This window comes from Anas platyrhynchos, chromosome 5 (genome assembly GCF_047663525.1).
Source record: "Anas platyrhynchos isolate ZD024472 breed Pekin duck chromosome 5, IASCAAS_PekinDuck_T2T, whole genome shotgun sequence".
In the NCBI taxonomy this organism is placed as follows: Eukaryota; Metazoa; Chordata; class Aves; order Anseriformes; family Anatidae; genus Anas; species Anas platyrhynchos.
In genome coordinates this window covers 30,947,108-30,971,607 of record NC_092591.1, presented here as the reverse complement: position 1 = coordinate 30,971,607, position 24,500 = coordinate 30,947,108, and the positions used below count along the sequence as shown (strand labels likewise).

The 24,500-nt window shown below is 38.8% G+C and overlaps 1 protein-coding gene and 1 long non-coding RNA gene across 6 annotated transcripts in view; both read right to left on the bottom strand.

Annotated features, from left to right (window-relative positions):
• The window catches only part of BUB1B (BUB1 mitotic checkpoint serine/threonine kinase B), a 48,744-nt gene that overhangs the window by 6,971 nt on the left and 17,273 nt on the right, over positions 1–24,500 (bottom strand). For 4 of the 5 annotated variants that reach the window (XM_072038644.1, XM_072038646.1, XM_072038645.1 and 1 more), the window contains exons 21-24: positions 24,042–24,184; positions 22,359–22,530; positions 21,888–21,994; positions 17,547–18,082 (exon numbers count right to left, since the gene is read on the bottom strand). In XM_072038644.1, coding sequence (XP_071894745.1) covers positions 17,890–18,082; positions 21,888–21,994; positions 22,359–22,530; positions 24,042–24,184 — 615 coding nt within the window. In that variant the 3' untranslated portion in view covers positions 17,547–17,889. Of the gene's footprint in view, positions 1–17,546; positions 18,083–21,887; positions 21,995–22,358; positions 22,531–24,041; positions 24,185–24,500 lie in introns of those variants that run through there. The other variant, XM_072038648.1, reaches the window with a different exon arrangement.
• Positions 1,541–5,346, bottom strand: LOC140002626 (uncharacterized). Its single transcript, XR_011809641.1, has 3 exons — positions 5,212–5,346; positions 5,003–5,081; positions 1,541–1,673 (listed from the first exon to the last, which is right to left on the bottom strand). It is a non-coding gene; the product is annotated as an uncharacterized lncRNA (long non-coding RNA).

Sequence of the window (24,500 nt, the reverse complement as noted above, 5' to 3'; positions counted from 1 at the left end):
TTAAATGACACAGACATAAATGGCAATGTTCTTTAAATAAGATATTGGCTCAGCTTTACGTCACTCGGGCTGCTATTTTGCAGAAGCTTAGAGAGAACATATTTAGAACTTGGAAGAGAACACAAAAGCCTGAAGAACGTCTGCAAGTTTGTGGCTTAGGAACAAGCAGCAGAATTAATGTTTTGTCTCTTTGCCCCCAGCTGCACATATTTTATAATGAAGCATTAGAAATCAGGAGGTTTCCTCAGTGGCAGTTGCTAAGAGGAACATCTAGGTTTGCAATCCGATTTTCCACAACTTTCACTACATACTCAGCAGCTCTGATTTCTGCTAATTAATTACGTTTATACCCAAACTGGGCAGCTTATTGTAGCATGAACAGCTCAAAGACAACTTGCCCAGAGACTGCTTTCCAGAGTCAGCTCTAACATCTGTTCTTCAGCTCCAATCCAAAGTCCACTGAAAACAGAGTTTTTTTCACTGACTTCCACAAGTGCTAAAAGCTGGATGTTACAGAAAAGAAGTCCATTTCTAACACTATTGTATGCATTTATGTACTTTCTTGGGTAAGGCCCAAGGCACTCATTATAAAGTGTAACACTCTGCTTAATTCTTCCAGAAGCCAATCGTAAGGCTACTATGAATTTTAATGAGCACTGAATCAGGCCCCAGATGGTTTTTAAAGCTAAATTATCCTGATCTTGGTTATTTTAAGCTCGATGCATTGCCTTCTGGCCACTACACATTTTAACCCCTCTGTACCTGGTCCAGATTAAGGCAAGTCTTTCACTCCTCCCTATCTAAGCACAGATCTTCAGCTCCACTGCTAACAACCCTCAGCTCCTGCTATGCCTAAAAGTCACAGCCTTTAGAGAATATCCAAAGGCTGACACAGGTGAGAAAATAAATGTACCCACAGTACAATAAGGAGGACAGCAGCCTGGTCCATACTCTTTCAGTATGGCAAGCAAGGCTCTGCAGCCCGTTTAGTCCCATCTTCTGGGCACAGTAACAAGAATAAGATCCAGCTTAGACAAGATAAGCAAAATCTGTGAAAATTTTCTTGAATTTTCAATGGAAAAAGGAACAGAGAATGAGAAAAAATAAAGTATAGTAGCTTACATGGCTTTGTGCACTGCAGAGAAAACCAGTAGGCCGTCAGTAAGACAACATACTACAGACAGTCCTGTTTAACTAGATTCTTAGGGGAAAAACAATTGAGCTCAGAGCTATCAAGTTGACTAATGTCAGTTCATAGAGATACTTGTCTCTGCTGAAACTGCTGAGTACGTTTGCCTTCTAGTTTGAAAGAGTATGCATCATTTTAAGAAATAAAATGTCTTTTTTTTTTTTTTTTTTTTTTTTTTTTTTAATACAATGGTGTGTTAAGCATCTCCACATCACATCAGCTAGACAGCTGTTACTGGCCAATGTCTGCTGGCTGCATTGCCTCAGCTCCAGGACGGGCACTGCTCAGAGCTGTAGTAAAGCTGCAGAGCGACTCTTCAGAGCAGACTACAAATTAACCATCCCTATCTACCACAAACCACCATTACTTTATGCTTTCCTTCAATTAAACTTGTTTGGGGGGGCTGTGGTTGTGTCCTGCAAAGCTCTAGCGCAAATGGCAACCTGAGCGTCTCGGAGATTCACAAGTCCTTCGTCTCAGCAACCTGCAGGAGAAAAAACACATCACCAGGTTGTTTCTGCAGTGGTCTTTGGCTGAAGCATCATTGTTTCTTACTAGACTTTCTGCAAGTCCAGAGGAACTTGAACCCCTGCTAGAGAGTTTCATTTTAGGAGGTGATGTGACCAATAGCGGACTGCAGCCAGCAATGTGTGCCAGCCTCTGTAAACAAGACAGCTGTTCAGAAGGCCAATTGTTTTAGGGTTTTGTTTGTTCTGGGGGTTGGAGGACACTGAGAAGGAAAGGAGGAAGAGAAAAAAGAAAAGGCTTCTACAACCTGCTTTTTTGGTCTCCAAGCACCCAGGATCTTGACCCACTTTCCTGCTCAGGGCAACAAGAGTTCTCATTCCAATGTTTAAGTACAGCTCTTCTTTGTTAAATACCTTTTACACTCATTTGCGTGTTTATTTATTTATTTATTTATTTTACTATTAAATATATATTCTGGAATTTTTTATTTTTAAACCTTGTCTAGTAAACAGACGGACATCACAGAAATGAAAAAGAAACAGAAAGAGTAACAACTGAAGTGCAGTATTATGCAAACCACCTATGGAAAAGAAGTTACATCACTGTATATTACACAGTTGAGAATGGTTAATGAGTTTATGCTGTTTAATCACCTTAGAATAATGGGCATCACAGCTCAAGAAAGGCAGACAGAGCTGTGACATGATTTCAGAATTGGGTGTGTGTGTGTGTATGCAAGCACCTCCACGACATACTTAACTAGCCGTCATTTGTTAAAGCAGTGGATGAGCTCAATCTCCCGCCTCTCTACTGAGACTAAGTGGAGCAGCAGAGGCAACGGTGGGTTCAGTAAATCAGACAGCTGTGCCTTCTGAAATGGCCTATGAGCCCTGAGGAGCATGTTCTTTAACAGGTTTCTGTCCCTTTTGACTTGAACCACATTTGAACTTCTGAGAGGTGGAGGAAAAAAAAAAACAAAAAAAAACAAAAAAAAAAACAAAAAAACTTTCTATCCTGTTACTATTCCTCTGAGCATTTGCACACACACCCTTTTATTATTACATGAGCTTAATTTTGTCTCCATCATTCCCCCAAGAGGAATTACTCATGTCCTGCTATTATTTATTTTACTACTAAGAGCCTGGTTTTTAACAGTAGTTTTAATTAACTACCAATCCTCCTCCTCAGTTAGGATCACCTTGATCTATCTTGCTGTGCTTTGTGTTCTCTAGCAGTGTCATTTGCTCCCTTGTATTTATCCATCCCGCAAGCTCTCTCAGGAACCACAAAAATCACCCCTTTCCCCCCAGATCCTATCATCTCAAAAAGAGATATGAGATTTTACTAAAGAAAGGAACAATCCCATGGAAGATAATATGGTGCTCAACACTGGTTGTGTGGAATTTCAGTGAGCTTAAACTGATGTCAAGTTATACTGCCAAAAGCAGTAGCATCTTCTATGCCCTGAAGTCATGCTGTCTGCTGCTCTGTCGTGTCTCACAGCATGTTGCTCCTCCTGTTCCTCTTTGGTGTCCCTTCTCCTCTGTTGCCTTGCTTGCACGTCCATTGCTTGCGGTGGCACTTGCTCCCCTACCCTCTGATGCTGCACCTATGCACTCCGAACGTCCCACTGAAAGTTGCCAAGGCAGGTTTTCTTTGGGAGTTCACTGTTCAGTATGTCCACACACTGGCTAAACACCTCTTCAAAGCCTTTGCTGTCCCCGGATAATGAATCAGATCACAATGTAGACTAGACTTCAAGTACACATGATTCTTGGAAGCTGCCCTAGATTAATGTTTTAAGAGCTATTCATTCATGCTCCCCAAGTTTCAGAGGCAGAACAGATGACTCCTGACTGTGAAGCTGGCAGAGATTTCCTCATCTCAACTACTCCTACAAAGTGGAATCAAGCAGCAACAGCATCCAACTGCATTAACTGCTCCAGCGCCTGGCAAGGCTAGCTGCGGAGACAGCACCACGTTACGCAATGACTGCTGGCACCAAACGCCTTCCTGGCCATTATTCCTTACCTGAATTCTGGGCACAAGTACCCTTCCCCAGGCGTTCTCGCCTAACCACTCCTCAATCTGCACAGAGCACAGCTCCCCCCCTAGGCACCACTCCATTTCTTTCCATGTCAGGGCAGGGAAGAGGAGACAACAAGTCAGAGATCCTTCTGATTACGCTTTTCACAGATCTGACAAGGATTTTTCCTCCTTCTCAGCTCTGTGTGGAAAAGTTTACCAACTGCATTTACTTCCCTGGACATGAGATGCTTTTGCTTTTACTAGCGTATTTTATTTCTTGTCCAAGAGCAAAGTGGAATTGCACACAATGATTAGATCAATTAGCGTGCAAAGAAAAAGTGTAGACTTACACCCACACTCGTCTGCACTTCTAGGCTTGGTAAGTGCATTCCTTAATGGCTCCAGCACCCTTACAGGATCTGTGCTTTGCTGCATTTTAATTGAGGACTATAATTTATACACCACAAACTAAGCACAAAATTCTTAGTCTGGAGGGTTCCCAATTAGGGGTAGTCTCAGGTCTTGGCTTATGCCAGGGACAAGGCGGTACTAATGATAAAGATTTTTTAGATGTTACCATTTTTTCCAAAGCTGTCTCTGTATTTTCAAAGTTTTTTTTTTTTTTTTTTTTTTTTTTTTTTTTTTTTTTCTGTCTTAAATAATGCTTTTCAATTGAGATGCCAGCAAAAGGGACAAGGAGGTCTCTACTACTTTCTGCCACTCTGGAAATAGTTTTCAACAGTGATAAACTGGTTGTTCAGGTGTAACTCAAATAGGTGCTTTAAAAAAAAAAATCTCCTTGCTCGTTTCAATGGCATTTCTTCCAACCAAGCCTATTAAGAAACCTTAAGCTCAAGATCCCAACGCAGGAACCACCTTCATTTTGCTTCCTACAGAACAAAAAATACTCTATCAGCATTTGAAAGCACTAAACAAAGTTAATAAACTGTAAACTAACCACTATTTACTAAATTTTACTCGAATTCACCCTGTTCCTAAAACACCCATCATTCTAGTATTTAAGTGCATGATTTAGAAGCACACTCAATGGTGCTTGTTCACCACTAGTATACAGGCCAGCTAAAGACAGTGTTAAAAAAAAAAAAAAGTCCTCCCTCCCATTCTTATGGCTTTGGACCTCAAAAAAATTAATTCTCATTAGCTGATTAACATTTCCAGCCTGAAAAGGAACTGGTAGAGGCATCAGAGATTTCTCTCAATTCTACAGTTTGGGAAGGTAAGAATATCTTAGAAGTCATCTCAGTGTTCAGAGCTGGACCCTGTTGCCCCTTCTACCTCCCACAGTAGGAGTCTTACCTTGAAAAAAAGATCTCTGAGAAATACTTCTGGAGTGAATTCAGTCCCTTCTTCCTTCTACCGGCAGGTTGCTGCTTGTCTTAGACATGGGAAACATCCCTTGCTTCAGGCAAAAATTCTCAGCAATTTCATCTTAAAGCTTCTTCAGAAGAATCCTGGTTCAGTCTCATACACATGCAAGCACATCAAGCTTGCAGCTGCTTACTCACCAGCATTACCCCAGCGTTGGCTGCATGGAGGAGTATATCAGTGCCAGACGCCCCCTCTTTCTGGCAGTCAGCAGAGGTATTGGAAGAATAACCGAAGGTAAAGTAACCTCACAGTCAGAGGACAGAGAAGATCACAATGATAAATTCCATTAAAGCCTTGCAGTTAAGTAGCCAAGACCTCACTGTAGACGCACACCACTACCAAGATCTGTAATGCAGTGAATCAATTTTTTTCTGGGACCTTTTTTTATTGTGGGCTGATGCTGTGATCTCAGCAAAGAGGATGGGACTGTGTGTTGAGTGACATTTTACACAAAAGGCAAGAGCAAGATACTAATCTAGATTCTAGTGCATAAAGACTATACGTGCATTTCCCCTCAGCTCAGCCTTGAAATCACAGGACTGCTGACTTATGCTTCACTCCAGGGCGGGGAGGGAGTTAACAGCCATAACAAAGTCTCACACTTTGAGAATCAGTGATTAAAGACTCCCATGCCCTATAGAGATATAAGCTGCAAACCATGAGTGGCAAGTAATAGCGTTACAGCATTGCTCAGGCAAACCAAGTGTTACTTATCAATCTGGTGAGCTCTCCTGTGTCCCTGGGCTGGCTATAGGGACTCTGTGGGTGTTGTGCTGATCTTGCATAACTGGCCTGCATCCATGGCATGCAATTCAGAAACACAAAATGTAATATCATCTTGACGCTTCTGCAGGCTAAATTTCAGCAACAGATCTCATGGCACCCTGCAGAAGAAGCAAGGTAAAGAGTTCTAAGGCTTTAGACCTCATAGGGATGTAAATTAGGACAGATTTATTAAGATTGGAACAACGAGAGTTTACACTGACTGAAACTCTGCAGATGTAACCATTATGTTGCTGCTACTTGAGTCCCAAGTGGAGCCCAGCAGAATCTAATTCTTTAATCAAGACAGCAAGTGAAATAGCTTCCCCCCAGTGCAGTCAGTTTAGAAATCAAGTCAAAACCAGCAGGGCTGCCAGTGAAGCAATTAGGTATTTTCCATAGGTAGTCTGATAAAGAAGCCAGTTATTTACTGTTTCCTGGCATGTCAGTTACTTCAGTATTTCCTGGACAACATTCACAAAGAAAAAGCTTTTTTTTCTCTCTCTCTCTTTTTTTTTTTTTTTCCCTCTTAACAATGCAAAGATGTTGTATCCAAGAGACAATTTTTTTTTTCTTGTTGTTGTTTTGCTTTTAGAGTTGGCTTTTATTTCCTCACCTGGATAACCACAAGCACTTTTTTTGTGAACGTTAGGTAACAAGAAAGCCTGCTGCTAATTCCTTCTCATCAGGGCCTGGGGAAAAATACAAGCTGTTGGGCAAAAGCTGAAAAACAAACAGAAAAGATAGAATGGGGGAGAGAAGGGGAGCGAGAAAATAACTCAGGAGTGAGTCAGTCATGCTCCTCCTGCTTAGTCACCTGTAGTGCTTCTCTCTAGACACACCGGAGATGAAGAATAAGATGCCTGCCTGCCTGCCACCCACCTCCTCCTCCTGACAAGGAGTTACGAATAGAGGAGATTGGGCAGTTTTAGGGGACAGTCATTACAGATGCATGCTTTCCAGAGCAGCAGAGCTGACAGTAGCCTGTTTGCTTGTGTTTCCCACCCCCTCCTGTCACCCTCTGTGCTATTTCTCAATTAAATCATCTTGAATCAATGTGTTCGTTCGGTGGTTTAAGTTCCTCTGATGGTGCCCTGCAGTTTTGACATCGTAGGGAGTTGCCATGGAGAAAAGGGTGATGTCATTAACACAAAAAGCACTGAATTTACAAATACGACAGGAACAGTGCTATTTATAAAAAGAGCTGCTTTTCTCCCCCCACTGTTTGCTGGAGTGGGTGGAGGCAAAGGCAGCAGTTCCATTCTTGATGTTCCTGTCAACAAGTCTCAGAAATGAATTTTCTTGTTAGAAAATATCCTGAGCTCATGAAATTGCTGAATGCTGTCAGCTTTCGGACTTCATTCATTAGAGCTGGATTTAGCCTTCCAATTCACAGTTATTTTTGAGGTCATATAACACTTGTGTCTGTATAGTAATTTCTATCCTGGAAAATCTGTGTGGCGTTACTGAAATATAGCCACTTCTGAAAGGAAAGACAATAACATGTAATGAAAAAGAGAGGAGACAGATACTCTTTTTATACATAAAGGCTTCATGCAGCTTATAATCACTTTGAGTAATAACTTTGACTGCCGGTTTTGCCTTAACTATGTGGGGTGCCATTGTGCATTAATGTACCCCTTATATAATGAAATATTTAGTGCATATAAAAATTGCAAAAACACAGAAGACATAGAAAAGAGATAAATTTAGACATGAACGACAACAGCAAAATTGAATAAATTAGGAAGAATGAAGGGTGGTTTAAGAACATGACAGAGAACCTATCACAGATGTCCAGAGTGTGATGCCCATGCATGTGTATAGCACCTGAACCAAACATACAACCATCTGACAAACTGAAATCTGGCAGGACAGTGATACTCCTAAAAGCCAGAAGCTATAAAGAATTATTTCACCAAGTTACAGTTCAAGGTCCAAAATTCAGTTTTTAATACTATCCACTCAATAAAACAGCTTAGTTGTCAAAGAAAAAAAATGTTTGGATCTCAATAGTTGGTGCAACTACATTCCAGTTTAAACAAACAACCAGAGCAATGCTTTCCCCAGTTTGACTCTCCGGGTACTGTCAATTGCAAAACCTATTTTGGTGAAATGTTACTGGTTGCACTGTACACTTCAACTGCCCAAAAGCATCACAGTGGTAGGAAACAACAGAAATTACTGGTCCAAATGTAGGTTAGGAAACCAGCAACTGCATGCATCAGTGTTACCTTGTTTTTATGTATGACTTCTCTAGAAAAATGAAACATTTATAAATATACCAACATATTTATATATGAATTTTCATACATAAAAATACATATATATATGAATACATATATATATGAATTTTCATACATAAAAATACAATGCCCGTTTTATAAATGGGAAAACATAGGATTTAAACAATTTGTCCAGTATCACATACAAAGGCAGAAGCAGTGCTGACAGTGGAAGGTAGTTCTTCAGTCTGGAAACGTTTGTCTCAGTAACGGAAATTTAACAAAACCGTAAATGCTAGAAGTATTAACAGGGCTTTGCCAAAACATCCACAGCTTCTGCAGCACGATATCCAACAGGTTGGCTTTTAACATAATGAAACTGCAAGATGATTCAGGAAAAGCACATAGTTTCCTTATCTCACCTTTACAGCAAGTCCAACTACTCAAACACTATTTCCGTATTTGCTGTCTCCTGTTTTGAGAAGACTGGGGTGAATTTACCAGTTTACCAAGAATCTTCTTGTAAATCTTCTTCATGAGCCTCATCCAGTGCAACGTGCATTCCCAGCCACGTAGCCCTTTCCCCTCCATCCATTTTGCTATGCATCCATTTCTGGGAAGGATAATGATACCTCAGGAAACAGCATTGTGGAAGCCACAGGAAAGTTTACAGATGTGAAGAATATGCCATATAGTGAAAGTCCACAGAAACTTAGGCTTATAACTGAGAAAGATATGAAGTGATTTGCTGACAGTATATAGGTACACTGCTCACTGATAAAAATACCCTCAGTTGAGCAAATAAAAAGCAAAAGACATTTTGATCTTGGTGCACGGATCACATGTTTAGCAGAAATGAATGCTCTTAATCTTGCAGTGAGGATGGCTCCCATGCTCAGCTGTGTGGTAATTATCTGTTGAAAGAACTGAGAACAGGATCAGTGTGACTTTTCCATTGTTGTCTAGCTCAGCAAGTGAAAAATATGCTTTCCCAGGAGATGAGGGGGAATAATAATTGTTTTAATTACATAAAAATGGAAGATTCTTATTACACATTCCCTATACGTTAAGCAAATGAGAGACTATCTTTACAGCTGCCCACACCAGTTGTCAGTAACGTTTGCTCTTTCAGGCTAGGCAAGATTACTTTCAGCTGACACTCATGCTTTAGATCTTGATATAAAAACTGCTGCTTTTAGTTGCATGGGATCTAAGCAATGATTTCCAACATACAAGAATATGGCTGACCCTACTAAAGCTCTGTGAATGAAGTTTTGCATGGTTTGCCTGCAAACACAGCAGGAACAGTTGATGTGCCACTGAAACAATAAATGTCTGCTTACAGTTTAAAGGATGTTAGATTTAATCCCCCAAATACTTGTCTTTTAAAAAATGATATCAGCAGATCTGGACCGTGAAGCCATGGGAACAGACTAATGAAGGGACAAGTTGCAGACAGTTCAGTTCATGGTAGATGTAAAAAACTAAGCAAGGTTGACTCGTTAGGGAGTAAATGAAAATCTATTGGTGTGGCAGAATGGTCCTAAATGCCTTTACTAGATCTATTTTTTACTGGTCATTTAGGAAATTATCAGTAAGTCATATCACTTTTCTTCCCAATAAAATGATTCCCGAGTGAATGGTTATTTGAAGTATCACACTACATCAAATTTCATTATTATTCCAGCTTCAAGAAAGGAGCTATACAATTCAAGAGATACTGAGGAACTGTGTATCTAAAGAATGCAAAGTGCCAGAAAAACAAACATAATCTCGAGCACAGAAACTGAACAGAAGACTAATGTTTGTCCTTTTTTGGAATTGTGTCACTTAGCTCCTGCTCCTGCTTAGTGAACCACACTTCCATATCAATCAGGAGCCACAGGATCAATAATTAAATAGCTTTGGATGGAATTTATGACAAAAGGAAAGTAGGGAACAATAAATAGTTATAGAAGCAATAAAAGGAACTGGGCTCTTCCCAGGTCTTCCTGAGTGACCTCAGTGATCACATGCTAGTTTAGTAATTTAAAATATTCTATCAGATAAAGAATGAATGACAGTGAAACCTCCTTATTTCTGAGTTTTCGAGACATGGCATTCTGTTGGATTAATCAAGCAGAGAGGGGAAATGAGTGTAAAATAGTAAGAACTGAGAGAATGAAACTGCAAAAGGAGCTTTAGTCTTCCTCCCACAATCTTTAAGGGCAATCTTTTTAAGCGCATACACATTAATGTAACTGCAGTGCCCATAGCCCAAGGCTAAATGAGAGACTCTAACCACCAATTCTCAAGACCACAGTCAAATAACTCACTTAGAATAAGAACACTGAGCTTTTGTACACCGAAGCATCACTGGGAAATCACCAGTGCACAGCACAGAGTGCAATACCTCAGAAGTTACAGTTTAGCCCAAAGCCACTTTGGAATATTTATTATTTGGGAAATCAGCAGCAGCACAGAGGAAAGACTTGGAATTATTAGGTGATGCACAAGCAGGAGGTGTAATTTGTCTACATTTAAAAATATTCATAAATTGTATGGACTGAAAAACAGTTGGATATGATTCATAGCAGATTTTATAGAACCAGAGCAGAATTAATTAGTGCATGGAATCCACAATCTGGTAGGTCAGTCAGAATGACACAAAATGTGAAGCAACAGTGTACTTGATAAAAAATAATTAGGATTTTTTGCTTCTATATATTTTATTTTTTTTTTTCAATTTTAGACTACAGATAGAACAAATGGTTCACTTACATCCTTTTAAAATTTTCTTTTAAAATATTGATTTCACTGTCTCTTCTCAAGTCAGACAGCAAAATTTCAATGAGGTTGATGAGTAGACTTTATTTTATTATGTAAGATTATTTTACAAAGTAGTGAGGATAGTGACACACCCAATAGGTAGAAAACAATGGAAGCCAATTACCGAATTAATATAAATATATTAGAAATCGGAATAATTCAGCTTATTGAAATAGTTCAGAAACATTCAGATTCACATCCTGTCAGCTGTTCACAGTATCCTAAGGGCAACAAAGCTGGTATAAGGGCCTGAAGTCAGGACCTGTGAGGGGAAGCTGAGGACATGTCGGTCTTTATGTCTACTTTTTATGCCTTGCCCTCTACCAGATGAAAGAAGAGCTCTGAGATTTGCTAGTCTGTAGCAATAGGGAACAAATGTTGCTGTGCAGGAGAGCTGTAGCCCTCAAGATTCGGATACTGTATTTGTCTAAAGTTTGGCAATTTCTTAACTATTTTGCAGAATGAAAGCCTGAGAAGAGTCATAAATGTGAGAGTTTTGGTTTAGAATTACCTAACAATTGTCCCAGGAAAATTTAAGGTTACTGATGTAATCCAACATAATTACCTTTATACAGTGCTGAATTTTTGTTAAACATTCCTGAAGTTACATGAATACATAACAGAGGCCATAAATAAGAATATCAAATAGTGTTATAATTCAGTATCAAAGGCTGTAAATACAAATGTGGGTTTTCATGCACCAGCCACATGAAATGCATTCTCCTTATTCATCAGTTGAATTTATAGACACACCTAATTTAAGTGTTACAGGGGGCACATATTAAGGTAAACTGCAAGCTACTGTTTGTAGTTCACTCTGGAAATTTTTTGTCAAGTAATTTCTGCTAGCACAAGCACAAATTTACAACTCTGATAATGTATCAGTCAAACAGGTGACTAGTTCAACTGTATGATTTTCATAGCCTTTGTATTTAACATAGACCCTAGGCTATGAGAAGTCTCAGATATGAGGACATATAGAACATTTACTTATCAGTTGAAATAAATATATATCAACTATCTCAGTTTTAAAATTTCCATCTTATACAAATTAAATACCTTTTTAGGAGAGCAGGTGATGAATTCTATTGCTAACATTTCATTAAAATAATCTTTTAAGATGCAAACCCTTAGCAAGTTAGCTTCAGAGCTTGCAACACATTTTTTGTAAATATCTGTAGATGTACTTTTCAAAGTAAATTCTGCTTTGGTGTTAATGATTTGGAACTCTGATTCTTATTGTTGACTCCTACAGTTTCTTTTAATCACTTTTCTGCTTTTAACTGTCAAACTCTGCTTTTTCTTATCATTTGCACTGACATAATCAGGTAGAAGCAATAAAATCATATAACGTTGCTGGTCGTTACAGTACATAAATACTGATGAGGTAACCTGTACTATCTGTAAGTAAAGACAATGATCTTGATGAGCCCTACAACTACTAGAAGCAACTCCTTTAAACCCAGATAGAGCTAACATGGCCTACTGAGCAGTAAGTGACTCAGAGCTATGTTTTTTACCTCACAGTGCATATACACATTTCACAGTATATATACACATCTAATGCACATTTTATTAGCCTAGATTCTTTTTATCCATAGCATCTGTTGGGGGGCTCAGGTATGGTTTGTTTGCTGTTCTCTTCCCATTCTCTGGCCAGTCAGAAATCTAGGGAGACATCAAAAATATAAAGTACTGCTGCTGATATACAGATCATAAGAGAAATAACACAAATAAGATTCTCAGGCTTTATTTAGGAAGATCCATATTTACTTTCCAGCAATGTCCAACATTATAAATCACTTCTATTCTCCTAACCTTTCTCATCCAATATTTGTATGTACAGAAACACTTTAGAAGCAAGAAAAAAAAACTGTTCATAGAAGATTAGCTTACCTACTGCAGGTTATCCAGGCATGAGAAAAAGTATCATCTGGACTATAATATTATTCTAAGTATAGCTTCATATTTAACTTTAGACTATACTTGAATTGTATCTAATTAGTGATTTTAGTGAAAACTTACTACTGACCCAGTAGCTAGGATTTTTGCTGTATCTCTAGTTAGTACAATACATGCAGAAACAACTTTGTATACAAATGAAAAGCAGGCTGAAGAGAAACAGTAACCTCAGAGATCATACAGGTGTGTTGTTTTTTTTTTTTTTTTTTGTTTGTTTTTTTTTTTTTCTTTCAGATAGTAAAATAAAATACATTTCATCTATTAAAAAAGCCGTTTTTTTTTTTTTTTGTTTGGCTTCAGGAGTAATTGATTTTCTACTATACCTACTTCTACAATTGTTTCTCTCTCCTATAGTTAAAATAAAGATTTTCAAACTCTGAAATGTAACCACTGATTTGTTGAATTCAAATGTGGTAGGCACTTTGATTCAACTAACATTCATATTGTTCAACATCACATGCTTTGTGTTATATCCCCCAACTATACAATTAAGGAAATGTTATGTTATTCAGATGAAAACGTAGAGCCATTTACTTAAGCAAGGTAACCTTTATTTTATCTTCAAGTTTGATGTTTTCACATTATTTACAGAAGAGAGAAACCAAAGACAATAGAAATAGAACAGTCGTGTTAAATTTCAAGTATATGGTGTTTCCCCAAAGTCGCATCAGTCAACTTGACACCTTTTTATCCAGATTCCAATGGTTTTGCTTTCTGGTAACAGAACACGGTCAAATCTGTTTTGACCATGGATCAAAGTTTCCATGGATCAAAGTTTACATGAATCTTTTCAGGATCTGGGAAACTACGGGCCCATCAGTCTGACCTTGGTGCCAGGGAAGCTCATGGAGCAGATTATCTTGAGTGCCATCACATAACGCTTACAGGACGCCCAGGTGATCAGGCCCAGTCTGCATGGGTTTATCAAAGGCAGGTCCTGCTCGACAAACTGCTCAGTGTAGAATGGAAAGGCTGTGGATGTTGTCTACCTAGCCTTCAGTAAGGTTTTTGACACTGTTTCTGAAGCATTCACCTGAAGAACCTGGCTGCTCAAGGCCTGGATGGGAGCATGCTTTGTTGGGTTAGAAACTGGCTGGAGGCCAGGCCCAGAGGGTCGTGGTGAATCGAGCTAAATCCAGTTGGAGGCTGGTCACAAGTGGTGTGTCCCCAGGGGTCAGTGCTGGGTCCAGTTCTCTGTAATCCCCAATGATCAGACGAGGGGATCTCATTCACCCTCAGCAAGCTGGCCGAGGACACCAAGGTGGGCAGGAGTGTTGATGTGCCTGAGGGCAGGAAGGCTCTGCAGAGGGACCTGGAGCAATGGGCCAAGGCCAACTGGATGAGGTTCAACAAGGCCAAGTGCCGCGTCCTGCACGTGGGGCACAACAACCCCGTGCAAGGCTGCAGGCTGGGGGCAGAGTGGCTGGAAAGCTGCCCGGAGGGAAGGGAGCTGGGGGCATTGGTCGGCAGGAGGCTGAACAGGAGCCAGCGGTGTGCTCAGGTGGCCAAGAGGGCCAACAGCATCCGGGCTAGTGTCAGAAGTGGTGTGGCCAGCAGGGCGAGGGAACTGATTGTCCCCCTGTACTCAGCCCTGGTGAGGCCACACCTTGAGTACTGCGTTCAGTTTTGGGCCCCTCACTTCCAGAAGGACAGGCAGGTGCTGGAGCGTGTCCAAAGAGGGGCAACGAAGCTGTTGAAGGACCTAGAGAACAAGTCTTATGAGGAGCTGCTGAGGGAACTGGGATTGTTCACCCTAGACAAAAGGAGACTCAGGAGTGACCTTTTCGCTCTTTACCATTACCTTAAAGGAAGATACAGCGAGGTGGGCATCGGGCTCTTCTCCCAGGCAGCAAGTGGTAAGACACAGGGAAATAGCCTTGAGATGCACCAGAGGAGGTTCAATTTGGATATTAGGAGAAATTTCTCTACTGAAAAAGTTGTGTGATATTGGAATAGACTGCCCAGGGAAGTGGTTGAGTTCCACCCAGGAAGTCTCCAAGAAACATGTAGATTTGAAACTTAGTAACATGGGTTAGTGGTGGACTTTTGTACAAGTTGAAAGTTGGAGTAGATGATCATTCCTTTGCTTCATCAGTAGATGAAGCATTCAGGTTGGAAAAGACCTCTCAGATTTACCCTCCAACCAGGTCTGAAGCAATGGTGTGTTTTGGGGATAGGATGTTTGGGTTGGTTTCCAGCAGCCCTCCAGGTAAGTGTCTGCCTCTAGCCTCAGACAAGTTTGCCCTAAGCATCTCATTTTGAATTATAAGACACAGGCATGCTGACACCTCAGATGCCACGACTGTAATAAGCCAGTTATGAACTAGAGTAGAGAACAGCCTTGCCCTCAAGATGCTAGGAGATCAAAATAGTCCTAACGTCTACACAGGAAAAGAGGCAGCTTTAAAAGACACCAAGATGACAAGAACTGCCACAAACAATAAAGGGTAGGGCAAAATTACAGCTGATGTCCAGACTTAGAAGTCCCAGGGAGGTTGTTAGTAACAACTACAATGACAATTGGAAGAGCTACAAATTCAAATACAGTGCTTATTATATGAATAAAAATAAGTCAAAGGAATGTCATAGATCATGGTTGTACCAAAGTGCTTGGCAAACAAATGTTGTACAGATAACAGGGATGTCTGGGGAAAAAGAAGTAGACCTTTTACATGAGTTGATTGCACCAATATAAGAGGCAGAGACTAACCCAGGCAGGAGAGCTACAGCCTTTCAGCTAAGCTAAACTGAGAATGAAATACAGACATGCCTACACTTTTTTTTTTTTTTTTTGTAAAAAGTTCCTCTTCATTTTTCTTTTTTTTTTGTTTCTTATGTCAAAGTCTGTAATGTCATTGCTAAATTACATTGCTAACAGTAGTTTTAATAATTCACTGGCTACAATACACTGAGGTACATGTGTTGTCTGGAATGTATGTAGAACAGAATGGTTTGGGTTGGAAGGGACCTTAAAGTCCATCTAGTTCTAAGCTCCCCACACTATGGGCTCCCACCCTACACCTGGGAGAAGAGGCCAGAATACCCCTATATGCTGAATGCAGTACAGGGCTGTAAAATAGCTGCCGGAGAACCTGCAGGGACTTGAATCCACAATCCCTAACTGAACAGTAACAAGACATGCTCTTGCACTACTGTTCTAAGATAGAGTCTTAGTTGAGGTAAAAGAATTGGAACACTTTTTGCTCACAGAGAAAACAGTAGTCAAGAAAACACAATAATCGTGTTTCAACCTTAAAGTAGAATTCAATTTAGAATAAAGGCAAAAAGTTTCAGTTATGTATTTTGAAGACATCAGGAGCAAACTTCCTTTACTGAAACTCTGTGCAGACCAGTCTGGGTAAGACTAATGAAACAGATGAAATGTTACCGAAGTTCTTCTATGCTGCTTGGAAACAGGTTTTGTCTGAGAGGTCCTTGGGATAACCAGATAGTGTTATGAATATTTTCTTACTAAGCTACTTTGTTTTCCTGGCTGTGTTTCAGGCTCTAGAATGTAAAGGCTAAAAATGAGAGGACAATGAGTGAGATCACCCACAACTTGTTAAAATCAAGTTAGAAAAAGTAAAAAAAAAATAAAATTTCAGCTAAATGAAAAGTGCTGACATGTATGTAAATCCCTTTACAGTTCACAGCAGTTAGGCCAATGCACAGCTCCAAGATATTTTATTGGTGATCTTTGCTTCAGCCTCTGGCTAGAGAAAGATTATTATATTTTATTATTTACTTAGCTATCTACTGAGTAACTAACAACTTGTATTACAGGAAGCATTATTTAAGGCATTAATGGACAAAATTCTTCATAAGCAGTTTACATTAGGACATAGTAAAGCTTGTCTATCAACATATTGAGTGTTATTCCTGAATTACAAGAGGATATAGCCTTCATAAAAGGAACTATGAGGAAGACATTAAGGATCTGGAAGAGCAAGAACACATGTCAAAGTACAAGGATTAGTGGCAGACAAACAGAAAGAACAGGAAAGAAAGTGGCTTGTAACAACATAGAAAATATGGACTTAAGTTCAGTTAGGTAAGAATCACACAGAACCATGACCAGAGAACTTGACCAAATAAAAAGGACACTAAACCAGCTTGTTTGTTAAGCAGGAGAATTACTAGTGATGCAGTGTTCTTTTTTCTTTCATACAAGGAAGAGGCTGTAAGGAAGTAAACCACACATCTGAGAAGTTTCTCTGCATAGTATCTTAGTATGAAATCCTGTAAGCTCTGTTCAGTCTTAAATAAAGTGAGTACAGGCCTTTGTATTGATTTTAACAATGCAGTTTGTTAAAAGTTAACACAAACATACGTCTCCAAAAGCTTTCACACAAACCTGGAAATACTTCACATATAGCAAGTAGAATCTTCAAAGGGATTTCTGAAAGGTGTTTATTCCAGACAGTAACTCTAGCCCTTGCTTTAAGAAACAAAAACAAATATGCATCTTTTTCACTTGTGACTCCTACTTCTCCTACAACAATAATCCATGACAACATATTCCAAATAGGAACATTCAAGTTGTACATGTATTAAGTGCCCAGGAAGTCCTGTGTGGTTATGAAAGCTGCGACCAAATGAGGTGCTTTCGTATCTTGCAGTCAAAGGCAATTCTCAGTCAGGCAGAAGCACTTCAGTATGGATAATAAATCAAGTGTTTTGAAACCATCTGACAGTAATGTTTAATACAACCAAGATACAATCAAAAAACAACTTTATTGATGAAACAGTGATTAGAAGCAGTACCATAGAACAACTAAATGTAGGGCAAAGACACTTCAAAGACTACACGGTGAACTAGATATTAAATTAATTTCTGAGAAGCTACATAGAAAGGGGAGTGGGCAGTTACAACAGCTTGTTTTCTCTGACAAACTTCTCAGACACAGACTAGTTCACCTAACAGTTTCAGGATAGCTATGCACTGATGCAACATTATTTAGCAAGTCCCATAGAAATGCCTACAACTGCTGCTCATGCTTACATTTGAAAAAAATAAGTTATGTGTATTATAGACGGGAACTTTTGTTCTCTATGAAATCAGATAAAGTTGTCCAAGACGATGATGTCTCCCAGTGCTGCTGCTAAGAATTCATAAAGATGTTTCTGGAAACCGCTGTCAAACTTGTCACTTAGTTCCTCTCTCAACTCCCTCAGCAGAGGCACTGTGGACTTACCATCTGCATTCAAAAATCGCTCAAAAAGTTTATGCCAGAAATCACCACCAACAGTCCTAAAACAGAGTAATTTTCAGTGAAACAGTAGGCACACATATTATGTTTGTCAATATTTCCACTTATATTCAGCACTATATGCTTTGGGAAGACCAATAACAACATTTTCATCCATATATAAGGGAAAACTAGGAATGTTGTTTGGTTTATGTGTAGGGCTCTTTCTCCAGCAGGCTTCTTCATATCTAAACATGCTGTTTCACAGTTCTATCAAAAGCAATGCTTTTACAGTTAACTCTTCTAGTGTACTTGACCACTATTACCACCCACAGAGACACAGCACTTCTAAATGAGTTAGCAAGAGGATTTTTTGCACCAAAGTTGACAGATTCCTTTTTCATGAATACGGGGCGGATATAACTCTTAAACTCCCATTTACAGGCTAAGTTTCCTATTCGATATTAAAGGAAAGTTCCAAGAAAAAATAAAAAATGGGTGGTTTACAGCCAGTTTTTGAACTCTTTGGAGTTTTGTTTTTTAACCTCTACCTTCCATCTGTACGAGTTCCCATACAGAGAGCATTTCAAAGAAAATTAATAGTAATAAATACTATCTCACAGATGTCACAGATATACCCACACAACATGAAAAGGGTGACTCATTGAAGTCTATGAAAACTAGTATCAGAGCTAATATTTTGTTCTTCAGTCTTGCACTGAAGACCATAGACTGTGCTGTTTCTGATTACTGAAGTACTTTTCCCCTTTAAGCCAGGAGTTATGCTGGCTTTTGAACAAGTTATCTACCTCTGCTTTATGTAAGCGACTCACAAAACAGCAGCAGTCTTAGTCTCGTCTCAGAGAGAATCTGACCTGTACTATTACAGTAATAACTCTTACATTTTCTAAGATAATGAAGCCATACAGAACCCAATAAAAAAGACATGAGACCACTTCCTTCACAGCAAGTAAGGGGGAAAAGCAGAGGATGTTACATGTCGGTAAGTATGTCTAAGGGGTTAATGAGTGACAAAAATAGTCCTAAAATTTTAAACACATTTTCTGTATGATAGCCCTTATCAGCCTGCACAGATGAAGTTTCCTAAAATAACATGGTGAAAATAGAAAAACTAAAAAAAAAAATACTTCTGGAACTGAACAGTTTCCATCAGTAACATGCTAAAATTCCCTACCAAAAAAAAAAAAAGATTAAATTCAACCTTATAGTAAGGCTCAAAAATCAAAATAGAAACTCGATCAAAATTCACATTCTGTCTTTCCAGAAGTCTTCACCATACTGTTCAACTGAATTGCTTTGCATTCATTCTGTCAGCTTTTAAGGCAGCATTGAGTGCCACTGGGTCTCTAAGGCCACTTTTGTGCTTTGCCTTGCAATTCTCAACTTGCAAGGATAGAGAACAAGATTAAGTAATATCCATCAAATGGGGAGTACTTTAATTGGGCAGACCCTTCTGGTGGATGAAGGCTCCCTGCAGCAGTAAACCAGCTTGTCAAAGATTACTTGAGAACTTATTGAGAGCTTCAAATTGACTGGAGGAAGGATCATTAGCTGTTAGTAAGAACCAGACACACCAAAAGATTTTAAGTGTGAATGCAGAACTTTGCCAAGCAAAAAAAAAAAAAAAAATCAGTGCAGATTCCTGATTCCTACATAATGAAGTACACCATTTACACTGTTGGTAGAACGCTTGAGGATAACATGTTTGTATAGGTGTTTTAGTTACGCCTTTATTGGAATTCTTAATATTGAAAAAATTAGTAAAGAATGATAGGCACAACCACATTTTCAGCAGCAAAATAATAAACAGGACTGAAAATAAGCTATTTGTATTTACAACTCCAGAGAAAAGACATAAACCAATGTACCCAAGTGTGAAAAGAGTCATTACAGCCTGGGTTCAGCAATACAAAACACATGCCCAGACTTCACCTTCTTCCTTAAGTCTCCTCTAACTCCACACAGTTCTGTGATAAATGCTCTTCTACCCAAGTCTCCCTCTACTTTGAGCCCTTCCTTCAATCCAATGGCCGCAGTTTTGACCCAAATACCTTTCCAACTGACTCCTTCTCTCCAAACTCCCCATAATGGTCAGTCCTATCCTTCCAAACTCAGACTTTCTATACCTGATACTCACATACTCCTGGTCCAGTTATCTAAAGTTACTGTTATTTTTCTCATACCCACATCCTGATGAGGTCCCTAACACCCTTCCTCAGCTCAGACCTTGATTGGTTTCATCTGTTGTAGCTCAATTTCATCTCTTATAGAATAAAAATGAATAAAAATTAAAAAGCAAAACTTCTCAGAAATGTATCCCACTATCCCCAAAAATACTGCAAAAAATGGATTACGTGCTGATAGAAATGAATATACAGGAGTCCTATCTTTCAGAACAGGTCAGCTTTACTTAAAGATACGAAGTATCATAATATCTGTCAGTAGAAAGACAAAGTCAGTTTCCATCAATGATTTAGCTGATGGGGAGAGGTTGGAAGGAGGAATGTTCCAGTATTTCTGAAACTAAGGTGATATAAAATACATATTTACTGCCAACCTATATATAATTGATATTCATCTCCTCAGAGGTGAATTGCTCTTGGCGATTTTGTTCTTCTCATCTAGTCCTGTAAGTTGATCCTCTTAAGAAAGGAAAAAAAAGAAGCAACTGGGTACAATATGAAGTATATAGTCAGTACCCAGCAGAAGCCTGCTGTAGCTGCATAACTACTGGTATAATTCTATAACAATATGTTAAAAAAAAAAATATATATATATATATATATATGCAGAATAAGAGGAGAGGAGAATTCTTCCCTCTCCCTATAACACAGCTTACGATGTTTTTTTTTCTAATAGTTGAACACAAAGATTTATAAGTAATGCAGGTTGCTAGGGAACTGGACAAATCCCAAATCTGTAGTATGTTTTCTTAAAGCAATAGTTACAGAAGTACATCTACACATCAGGTATAGCTAATATACCATGACCCTGAATGCAAATAGCAGTCAACCAACTTCTGCTATGAGCAGGAGAGCTCTAGAAAATCCTTATGAAATGCTAAGGCAGAAAAATTCCATAGGACACAACTAATGAAATGAATGAACTTTTAGTTTAAGAACAAACGTGTAGATGAAGGCAGAATAGTATTATAGCCCCAGCCCTAACATGTGTCTAAATGGGAACCCTATAAATTAATAACTTAGAACAAATACCAACTTCCAAAGGAGCAGTTGCCTGTGCAGCTTAAAATTATCAACGCAAAAGAAGAAAAATAATTTAAAATTATACTGCTTTCATAACTGTTACAGACAGAACCCTAGTGTCAGTGTCTCAGGAACCCTTCAATAGATCCTGGAATCAAAAAGCAGAAAATCCAAGTAATCACCACTTCTAAAGCAAAAGCTCATGGAATTTTCTTACCACTCACCCACTTATAAACATCTCCAAGCTTTGACTACAAAGTCAAATGAGAGACTAAGACTTTCAGACTGGTCTGAAAGGAAAGCAAAACCAAAAATAAAAAAAAAAAAACAAAAATCGATCATATTGTAACTAGACTGTATGGCATATATTCAGCTTAAAACTGTCTCCTACATAACTCTAAGGGTACCAGTAGTAAGTCTACTTTAAGGGTACCAGTAGTAAGTCTAGCAGTACTGGTACTAAGACTAGTAGTTTCAAAAATCAGGCCCCCACAGATCATATGCTTTTGACAGCTACAGCACAAAGAGCTGGGTTTTAAGCTTTGGAAATAGTAACACTAGAAATGAAGGACTAAAGAAAGTGAAGGAAATTGGAAGAAATTTGTTACTTCCCAGTAGCCTCCTCTGAAAAAGGACTTACTCTGATATGTTTTGGCTGATTTTCCAGATGGAATTCTCTTGACAGACCTGGATGTGATCACCAAACAGCATCAAATGGACTATATCTGCAATGCCAACCAAGTCTACCTGCAGTCATAACAAACATTAGAAAGTTCAATTTCTGTTGATTTCTACAGTTCACCACAGATCTCTAATGTTGGTGCTTTTACATATTTAAGTCTGTATTGGTCTTTGCATCAGGATCTTCAGGAGATACTAAGCAAAACAACTTCAAAATAGAATTCTAGTCTTCCTTTACACTCCTAAATACATACAGTAGTCACAGGCACCCAGCAATTCCAGAACAATGCTGCTAACCCCTTCAGTTAATGCCAAAGATGTAAAGCAGATGAGAAATTCTCAGTGTTTTCCACAGATTCTATAAAACACAACTTAAACCAAGATTTTGAAAAGGAAACAGAAACTAAGGTATCCTGCCAAACAGACTTACCTGATAAGGAAGGGAACTTTTTGCCAGAAGCTGTTGTCCATGAGGAGTCTGAGATATAGGAAAATTATTGGGCAAGCTTACTTGAGACTGCAATCTCAAATCCACACTGTGAGAGAAATCCACTACCTTCAGAGCTCCTGTCACCTTATCATAACCAAGTAGGTCACAGATACTGAGTAGAGAAAACAAATGAAGCATAAAGCAGATCAACACATAAAAAAACAAACTCAAGAAGCAAGTCTTAGCTACATCAATGCTCCCCTCTGATGGCTAGCTTAAGAACTACTACTGAAAGGTCTTCCCCTGAAAGGGGAACCAGCTGGAAGCTTGAAGCTTACAGATGACACCTGTATCTCCAGAATAGCAATAAGAAACACTAAAGACGTTGTTTTGATATTAATCAGTTATCTGAAACTGAGTTGGAGGAACAGGAAAACAACATAACGTCTAGTACTTCTCCCTCTCTTTCAAGATATCAAAATACAAGAAAGAATTAAGAATCATACTTCATTAAACCTTCCCTAGTCCACACACCAGTGAGGACAAACCTAAATGGTAGAAGTGAGTACCTGTATAGATGACAGCTGCCAAGTCAACAATATAAACAGATCACACTTCCCACTTTTTTTTTTTTAATATTTGCATGCTGTAAGCATACTTCATGATTTTGACTGCATTTACATTATACACCTGTCCTAGGATAGTTTTTTTTTCCTATGACACCAAAACCTATCATCATCCTTACTTTTTGGCAGCTAAGATTAGGTTTGCATTTTCCACAGAGAAATCATAATAAACGTACCAGCAGATAGCCAAATCCATCACACCACTGCTTGATCAGTGATTTGCAAAATGGGGTGCACACACCCCAGAAAGTGTGCAAGACAATTCATTGGGGGTGCGTGAAGAGCATGTACACATACTACTAACATACTAATAACTTATAAACAAGTATACATATATTGGAAGTGCCTTCCCCTTTTTTTCCCCCAATAGGGTTGCACAAACAAGTTTAGACATTACCGTGTTAGATGCCTGTAGGTTGAAAGTTACTTTAAAGTCAATAGCTATTTTTAATTTATCAGCAATGACTAAGAACTGCTTCAGTGAATTTATTCTAATGTAATTGTATTTGAATCATTAGATATTCTTTAAGTTACTACCTTCCCACACTCCATTCATAGATCATACTCCAAGGGATATGTGACATTTTAAACTTAATATAGGAATAAGTTTAAAGCAGAAAACTAGATCTATGCATACATTAAGTTACAAGCTGGATTACAGTGGAAGTTAAGCAATCCATTTAAGAGTGCCTGGGTATTCCAGTTCTATCTGTCCTTTGTTTTCTAATTTTGTGTTTTCTCGATATGCAAGACCAAAGACAAGTTATTCACCAGTATCCAGTTAATTGTCCAGAATTTTGGAAAAGGAGAAATTTGGAAACAGGGACAATAGCAAAAACATTTAGTATCGTATACATTCTACAGCATCACTATATATTATGGGGGAGGGCACATGGGCATAAGGTTGACTCCAGAAGTGTTTCCACTGTTCAGAATTTTGCAGCCTAAAAAACCTGAACTGTTACATCAGTTTCCTAACTAAAAGGGATAAATTACAAAGAGTTATAGCTGAAATCAAGTATTACATATCCTCTCAGATCCATACAAAGAAACTAACCTGTCTCCCAGAAAGAGCACCTCTGGCCTCAGATCTCCATGGACAATTTCTGCTTTGTGGAGCTTCTCAACCACGCTCAGGAGATCATGAACAACCAGCAGGATAAATTCCTTTGCGATAGACTTGCAGCCACGAATAAGATCCTGAAAACAAGGAATAAACATGCATCTGTACAACAGATTAAGTGAAATATTTATAGCTCACCTTCCCCCCCACACACACACACTTAACTGTATAAAGGTAACAGTCCTACCCTAAATTTAGTGTAATCAGGTTTTTCCCATGAACATCCAGCCAGAATTAAAATAACCATTATTAAGAAATGGACAAAAACAGGAGGAAAAATTGAACTTAAGACTGAAATGACTCTTTGATTTATACCCTACTTAATTTATACGCAACAACCCAAAATGCACTTAACAGACTTTATTTTAAATGTAAATCCTTCAACAAGTCATT